General features: G+C 42.5%; 1 protein-coding gene across 3 annotated transcripts; it reads right to left on the bottom strand.

The window, feature by feature from the left end:
- Positions 1-1,802: 1,802 nt before the first annotated feature.
- Positions 1,803-4,314, bottom strand: LOC147250620 (homeodomain-interacting protein kinase 2-like). Of its 3 annotated transcripts, XR_015119002.1 has the most exons (8): positions 3,839-4,312; positions 3,518-3,709; positions 3,235-3,422; positions 2,997-3,117; positions 2,761-2,877; positions 2,572-2,655; positions 2,316-2,486; positions 2,066-2,209 (listed from the first exon to the last, which is right to left on the bottom strand). XR_015119002.1 is itself a non-coding variant. In XM_086222501.1 (7 exons), exons 1-7 carry the CDS (start codon positions 3,866-3,868, stop codon positions 2,043-2,045), a joined length of 1,155 nt encoding a protein of 384 aa, XP_086078627.1. In that variant the 5' UTR covers positions 3,869-4,314; the 3' UTR covers positions 1,803-2,042. The 3 variants fall into 3 exon arrangements, 2 of the variants coding, with proteins under 2 accessions (XP_086078627.1, XP_086078628.1); XM_086222501.1 differs by having other exon boundaries at positions 1,803-2,209; positions 2,316-2,655; positions 3,839-4,314; XM_086222502.1 differs by having other exon boundaries at positions 2,081-2,486.
- Between the last annotated feature and the right edge of the window lie 4,117 nt (positions 4,315-8,431).

The raw sequence follows: 8,431 nt of genomic DNA, 5'->3' as shown, positions 1-8,431 counted from the left end.
ACCCAACATCTACAGCCCCAGGTGACCTGCTGGCCTAGAGAGCACAGACAACTTTGGGGAAGAAGTTTGTTAATAGATGCATTGGTACAAGCCAATGTTTTGGATGAAGTTGGACAGAAACAGAGAGGAGGAGAAAGCTCAATGCATCATGGGAGTCCAAAAACGAAGGGTTTTAAGCCTACTCTTAAATGTAGATAGGGTGTGTGCCTGACTGAAACTGGAAGATGGTTCCGCAGGAGTGGAGCCTATTTTTAGAGACACTAGGAACTACAAGTAGACCTGATATGACAGAAATTTACAAATGTACTGAAGTCCATGTACTTAATATGAGAGTCATGTGTTCACATTTGTTCCAGCAGCATTAGAACTTAAGATAAATTCATGGAATGATGTCACAAAGCTGGGAGATTATGAACAGATGAGCCTGTAATTGCACTCCAGGGTTGGGACGTCTGAGACAAAAATGAAACATTACCAACATTTAGTAAAACCATGAGAGTAACAATATCAAGAAACTAGCTGTCAGGAAGATTAAAATATATTTAATCAAATGTGCTTCTACTGCCAATGACTTAATGCTGACTGACTTGTAATGTAAAGCAGCTGACTACTCATTCCACTCCTTTATCACTCTCTGTCCTGAGCATATAGGTGTTTCAGATCAAATTAAAATAAAAAAAATGTCAGCAAAGCCACATATCCTTCTGGTTTTGGGTGTTTGTGGGTGTTCTGGGGGAGGGTGCCCTGAGTGTGACTGAGTGGCTGGTTGCCGACCAGAGAATGTTGTGGGACACAGTCACCCAATGAGAACTCGACCTCCTCAAACTAAACGCCCCAGCATAGTTAATGGCACACTGTTACTCATTAGTTACCTGGTACATGGACTCATTTTTATATAGCACCCTTCCACCGTAACAGCACTCAAAGCACTTTACAGTGTCATCTCATTCACCCATTCACACACACACTGATGGTGGAAGCTGCCATGCTAACCTACTCATCAGGAACACATATGGGTTCAGCTTAAGAACACTTCCACATGGTCACCAGGGGAAATGAGGATAGAACCAGGGGTTGTACCATAGGTTGCTGGACGGACAGTCTACCTCGGAGCCATGCCCACCTCTTTTTGGCCTTGTTTCATCTGAGGATCCACCTCATCCCCACTGATCTACTCTACTGGTTACCAGGTTGACACAACTAAACAAACACTGTCAGAGTTGGAATAGTGGTAATAAGACAAACACTTCATGTGGTCAATCACATCGAGATTGATTTTGTGATATTTTTCACTCAACAATAACAACATAAACCTGTCAGAGGCTTAAGTCACTTACGTAAGCAGTTGATATCATTAGTTAGCAAACGTTAGCTTAGCTGTCCAGCAGACAAGGGGCCACCTCAGCATAGCTTTTGAGACCCTTCCAGTATTTTGGCAAGACAGGAAGAAAGACTAAACCATTATTGACCCTCATTTTGCTCCTTTGTTATTCCAACAGTATTTGAGATGGATTATGAATTAATACTTAAATTTCTGAGCCATTTTTCTGGTTAATCAACACCTCGTAGCTCCTGAGCTCCTGTGGTTGGTGACCACAAATAGATACATCTGATATCAGCATTTGTTGCTACAGGCCCAAGATCCCGAACTGTTTCAGCCATATCATTCGCCATGTAACTGACATGAAGACAGTTGACCTGATGGGGAAAAAAAAAGTTTACTTATTTCACCATAGTAATATTGTTCTCAGATATATTTTAGATTTTCATTCTGAACTTTTCTAAAACTTCTGTAGATTTTTTTTTTAAATGATGTCTCTCGCACCTTTAAAGTGGATATAGGGAATACTGAAGCAGTGTGTTAAACAGAACCCAAAAGCAGACCAAGAGGTTTCTGAACAATGTAAATATGTTTTTTATTGCATTCAGGAGGAGGCAGGGGAGCAGCAACTCTGTTCTTCCTTCGAACGACATTACTCCAGAATTTCCTTGGGTAACAACATACTCTTTTGGGCAATCCTTTTTGGACACCATCCATCTCCTCAGTTGGACTCCTGGCTGCATCCTGGCTGGCAGCTGATTTCAGTTACCCCAGAATTGGAGTGAGGAGTAGCTTGGTGCCCACCACACGGCTTGATGGCTGTGCCACCTTCAGCATCTGATTCTTCAGCGTTGCCCGTTGAAATCAACTGCATTTTCTCAACACAGTCTTTCACACCGGAGAAAACAAAACCATGACAGGGACAGAGTCAGTTATTGACTTCATCGACTCAGGGGTCTACCCAGTCCTGCTGAAGGCAACAACAGTTACTTACTACAAGTGCCGTCCTTGTAGGTACTCAGATGGACCATTGTGATGAACGGGTGCTTCAGGGCCTCCTCTGGTGTGATCCTCTTCTCTGGGTCCATTGGAAAAAGTTCCTCAGGAGGTTCACAAATGCTGCTCGATCCTCCAGCATGGCTGAGCTCTCTGTCTCTGTGAGGAACTGAATTCGCAAAAAATTCTATTAATCGGGATCCTTCTCTCTCAGCAGCAGAGCAAACTGGTACGACTGCAAATGGACCACTTACTGTCAGCAGCTCCTCCAGGGAATGGATAAAGGTCTTGCTTCTCATAGGTGTACTGCCAGTCGCCTGCGTGTACTCCTTTGGGGTCTACAGCAACAAAAACACCGTATTAGATATTTTCTCCTCAAATGGGATTTTAGAGAGTTGCTATGTAATTGAAAACATCTAGAAAACAAGAACAAGATCATTTACCTTCAGCCTCCCTTTTGGTGTATAGTATATGCTCTTGGTGAAGTATTTGTGGGTGTATTTGCCAGCATCCAGGAGGTGGTCAGGTGGCTGGCCAAAGAGTTTGACCATCTCTCTCATCTGGAGGAACAATAAATAATAATCTCATTAGCCCAGATCCTGGTCCTGCTTCACATCCCTGGATGAGTTTGGATGTTTGTATGCAGTGTTGTGTAAGAAGGTTATCTTCTGTTACTCACCATCTGGTATATATCGTTCATAAACAGGCATCTTCTTGTGTACAACTCCACAAGAAGACAGCCCATACTCCACATATCAATGGCCTCAGTTACTGGTTGGCCCAGAACGATTTCAGGTGCACTGTTGGTAGAAAAGAAGTGAGATGTTGAAGGGAAATTCAGATTGTGCACAACTTCTAATCGATTAACAGCTGTGCAGCAAAGATTTTAAAAGAGGGGCTTCCAAGATTGATCTTACCGTATTCCCTTTGCCTGCATTGTCCAGCCTTGTTTACTTGCCAGCTCAGATTTTCGGAGGGACAAACCAAAATCGATGAGCTTCAACGTAAAAGGCTTCTCTTTCTGGTTCACCAACATCACATTGTCCAACTTCAGGTCAGCGTGAATGACACCAATGGAATGTAGGGCGTCCAATGCTGTCAGCAACTGTAGGAAATAAAGGGAAGCATATATAGTTCAAGTTACCACTGACCTCCATATTCCCAGTATTGGTGAATCGAGTCATTCAAAACAGCTTTTACCTGCTGGGCTAAAGGCCGAATTTCACTCGGCGTTAGTGGCTTTTGTCTTTCATCACATAAAAAGTCCACCAAGCTCTTATCCAGCCTCTCAAATGCCAGATAGGTGTGTCCTTTGCTGGTAAACCTCTCAATGTACCTGACAATGTTTTTCTTGTCCAGGTCAAGGACGTTCACTGCCTCCAGCATGGCGATCTGTAGAGAGGATCAAGAGACGACATGGTTGAGACATTTAGTCTGGTACCAGCTTTTTACCTCACCAAAGACAAAACTGTATCTAAGTCAGCAAAAGGCGTTTTTGCCCCAAAGAGTTGGAAGACTTACCTCTCTTGTTGAGTAGCTGTTGTGCTTCATCAGCTTTAGGACCACCTTCTCCTCTGTGGTCTGTGTTACAGCTGCAAAAACTTTGCCAAATGCTCCTTCACCCAAGACGTTTGAAAGATTGTATCGTCTTGTGTCGCTCTCCAAGACTTCTTTTTGAAAATGACCTGAGTATTTTTGACTGTCAGCCAACACCTTTTTAGGTGTTTTATGTAAATGTGTACATGAAGACGGCTTTGATGATTTCTGTCACTTCAAGCAGAGAAAATGTTACCCCATCACCCAGACCTAAGTACTGACAAGTCCTGGTGTTGTCAGTGCAGTTTAGAGTCACTGACCCAAACCCCCTGGAGGGAGGCATGTTCACCCAGGTTATGAAGGGATGGTTGGATTCCCAGTCGCACGCCACACGTTTGAAGCGCTGACCTCACTTGAAAGAAAAGAAGAGCCAGACAAACCAAAACGATGCAAACGAAACTCATCATTTTCATTATGGACTTTTTCATAATTGCTCTAAACTTTACTTTCAACATTTGTGTGTGTCTCAATGCCAAGGTATGTAATTTTGGATAATATTGGAATCTGGCTCAATATATATATAAAAAGGAGACCGATGTCTCCAGGTGTGTGGTTTCAGAGCGGCGCAAGCTATGAGGTGTCGGAGCAGCTGGCAGGTATCCATGGCAGATAGCTGTTACCCATCAATGTGATTCTTTGGACATTCACACGCAGCAAAGAAATTACAGTTTAAACGGCTTTCAAAGCAGATATAATGTTTTATATATAAACATGCACGCGCAAGAGAAACCAAGACACAGAATAATGGTAAACAAGGTGCGTTCAGGGACACTACGGAAAAAAACTGTAACATTCAATTTAGACTGTAAATGGAAATAAAACAAACTTAATGAACCGAACAACATTCTACTTAAAATATGAGGGTTTTCTAACTATATACAGTATATATATATATATATATATATATATATATATATATATATATATATATATATATATATATATATATATATATATATGAGCATTCAGCGCCAACACAGCAGACTTAGTCCAATTTATCTTGTACCCAGATTGCTGTCCGAAATCCTCAAATGTAGCCAAAAGAGAGGTAATGGTGTTTTCTTTGTCCATCAAATCTAAAAGGAGGTCATCCACTGATGGATAATTGATGAGATTTATGTCCAACTTGAATCGGTGCAAATATAACCATGCTAACTATGTTTGAGGGGCTGGTGGGCGACACCGAGACCAACATGATGAGTGAGTCACTGAGCCAAAAGGGCTTCAAACAGCCCATAAATGCTGCTACTCAAACTCTTGCAGTATTGAGTGGCCGGACGGGTCCAGCATCTTTAGTCGCCTCTCATAAAACGGGATCGGTCAGTATATTTGTCCATGTACACCTCAAATGAGTTTCTAGTAATTTGGAGTACACCTCTGTGTCTGAGTGTATCAGAGATTTCGGCCTGTAGTTAAACTAGTAGAGTGGGTCCTTGATATTTCCGAGGTATCAGTGATATCATGGCTGCGGTGCTGTGCTGGTGGCAGATTCCCTCCTCGACTGCATACTGAATGAAGGGGATCCCAGAAGTTCAAGAGCACTCAAGGTGGGATCAGGACCTGGCAACTCCCCTCTTAACATTCTGCTCAATGGGGCTCTCAGTTCTTGCAGAGAAGTCGACCCGCACCGGCCTGCTGGTTTATGTTCCTGCATATAGGGCAGATCCAAACCTTGCAAGAAGGAGTGACATTTATCAGCATAAAAACTTCCAGAGGACTTTCATTTTATATCCCCTTCGTATGCCTGGAACATATAATTTATACCCCTCGAATCTAAAATAACACCATCAGTAGGAGGCTTTGTCAAATCAGTGGAAGCTTTACACTCACAATGCTTCAGTTTAAGAGCTATCAGCCTGCTGGGTTTATTGCCATTGCCATAATAGTTCAGGAACTATAAGGGAACAGTTCTTGGAGGAGAAAGTGAAAGCTATCATGTCTGTTGACGATCTCTGTAGACGGAGATGTTTACCATGGCAACCAGCTAACACCTTGGCTGCTATGACATCCCTGTAAAATGTGCAACAAGTTAGGGGCAACATGGAAACAGACACACCACCTGGGCTCCAGCTGCTCTGCTCACTTACTGTTGTAATACTGTCTTTATGTTTCTCTCACACACACTCACACACACACATTTGAGTGTGGGATTCCTCCTCTCTACCCGTATCATATTTTCATAGTAACAATTAATGCAATCAATTAAATTGAAAAAGGTGTATGTGTGTGTGTGTGTGTGTGTGTGTGTACAGTATATATATATATATATATATATATATATATATATATATATATATATATATATATATATATATATGAACCAACTCATGAAAATGCAAGCAGATATGCATCTACTGCAGAAAATTAATTTAACTGATGCGATAAGCTCAATTTTGAAGTTGTCTGAATCCACCCACCTTTTCCAAGCCAATTTATTTTCAAGATGTTGTCAAGAGTCGCTATCTTGATTAGAAGTAGCACTCAATGGACCCACAACCCTACAGTCCCGGGTTGTTCCTGTTTTTGCAGTGGCTGCATCGTCGCGGATCACCTGCGAATGAGCCGGTGAAATTAATGACTCCTGTTCTTTTATTTCTTTCTGTTTCAGTTGTTTCTGTTTCATACATGTCATCTGTGTATGAATGGATGAATTTTTGTTCCTCACCCAGCTGTGTTTACATGTGCAACACCCTCTGTCAGTGACGCCAGGTTCTGCTCAAAACTGGTGAGAACATGAGCCAGTTCTGCAGACAGAATCAAGGTTCCAAAGACCTTGAATGGCACTTATTCAAGACCTAACTTCAATTTGGTGGGAAAAGGTTTTCTGTTGCCCCCCCTCACCTGTCTTTTTGGTGTCTGTATGTTTTCATGGTGATGTGGGCGTGACTTCCATGAGCAACCTATCTCTCCTTCCCTTTGCCAGATCATCAATTTGCCAATTTTGGTATTGACCTCTGCCTCTTAGACTGTTAATGTGGTTCTGAAGGGCGTTCTCAGACAGCCACCCCTTAGCTGGTCCCATTAAAAAGGTCAGAATCAAACATGGGGTTCCCCTGCAGACTGACCCTGATCTCAGCTCAACACCCATTCATCTGCCCAGCGTACAAGACTCCATCTTTCACTCCTTCTGGTTTCTCTTTCATGACATTAACATCCTCAGCTCTAGACCTAGACTCTCACCACTCGGTCCATTTTTGGTCCCCATCTTCATCAGAACGTAACAAACCCTGTTAAACAGCCGCTCGACCAACCCTCGAAGCCTCCTTTTATTTAACCATCAGAACCTCAGCCTCCTGTAAATGCTCACAACAATGCGAGCCTCCCCAACGACATTCCCGGTCGCTCCACAGACATCCATGCTGTCTCAGACAGATCTTTCTGATTCCCCTTCAGCTCAAACTTGTCCGTGCGTCCTCTTCCAAACCAACGTAACCAGAGACAAACCCACCGGTTGTCCTGGTCTGCCTGTTTTCCATGTATTAATGTTGGATTATTTTGCAGGGGTCTGAGAGAATCGGGCTCATTATGTAATTAAAAGGATATGTCTTTAAATCTATAAAATTACAAAAGTAGAATTCAGGGGGGGAGGGAGGTGACTGGATTCACTCAGCATGTCTCTTTCAGCCATGCGGTAAACTTATGGGGCCCATTGTGACGACAGTGTCAAGCAAAATTGAACTGTAACAACATGCACATTAGAGCCTCATCTGCATGTATGTTGTCACTCCTCTTTCAATCAAGATGAATGAAACGGGGCAGGTTGCTCATCATTTGCACACACACACACACACACACACACACACACACACACTTTGCTCCTCCACATCGACTCTTGTGACTTCCTTTCTGCATCCTTGCCCATTTAAATAAAGCTGCGTTACCACAGGACCACTGGCGTAGTCTTTGTTAGTGAACGAGCTATTAATGGTTGTTTGTCATCCTCAAGAGTCCCGGGAAAAGCTTTATCCTTTAGTTTTTAATGGTGTCAGGACCTACAGCGAGAATCAATGCAGCTCTCGGGGATATAAATCCTTCTTGGCATTTCCATAAATGTTAGCATAGTTTTTAGAGGACAGGACCTTGTAATGGGCCATTTACTGATTCACTTGCTGACTCATCTGACTTCAGCAGAGAAAAATGGAAAAATGGCAATGTGGCCATTTTTCTCTCTCTCTTTCTCTCTCTCTCTCTCTAAATGTGTGTGTGCGTGTGTGTGTGTGTGTGTGTACTCATTTCTCATCAATCTACAGTGGAAAGAGAAAGGGGGAAATATACATGAGGAGGGTTATTATGATGCTCGGAGCACGTTACCACTGAATCACCCAAGTGGAAAATATTGTCTCAGAACAATTCCCTTTAATCCATTTCGCATACATTAGGTTGGTAATTGTTCAACCAATTCCCTGGAGTTGGGAGTAAAATGTATAAATGTAAGTATACACTTATTGCTTTAATATTTAAAGCTATAAAAGCTATAAAGAATGTGGTTTCACATTCTGGAACCTCTTGCTCGGAATA

Source organism: Aulostomus chinensis, chromosome 13, assembly GCF_037954235.1.
Source record: "Aulostomus chinensis isolate RoL2024-O1b breed Wild chromosome 13, RoL_Achi_v1.0, whole genome shotgun sequence".
Classification (NCBI taxonomy): domain Eukaryota; kingdom Metazoa; phylum Chordata; class Actinopteri; order Syngnathiformes; family Aulostomidae; genus Aulostomus; species Aulostomus chinensis.
Note: the sequence above shows the minus strand (reverse complement) of the source record. Positions and strands in the feature narration are given on the sequence as shown.

Bases quoted from the DNA above. Each gene is read 5' to 3' on its own strand.
- LOC147250620 (XM_086222501.1), bottom strand. From the start codon at position 3,868: ATGAAGCACAACAGCTACTCAACAAGAGAG. The intron at 3,423-3,517 runs GTAAAAGCTGTT...TATTTCCTACAG, and splicing joins TTCGGCCTTTAGCCCAGCAG to TTGCTGACAGCATTGGACGC. The intron at 2,656-2,760 runs GTAAATGATCTT...TTGTTGCTGTAG, and splicing joins CACCAAAAGGGAGGCTGAAG to ACCCCAAAGGAGTACACGCA.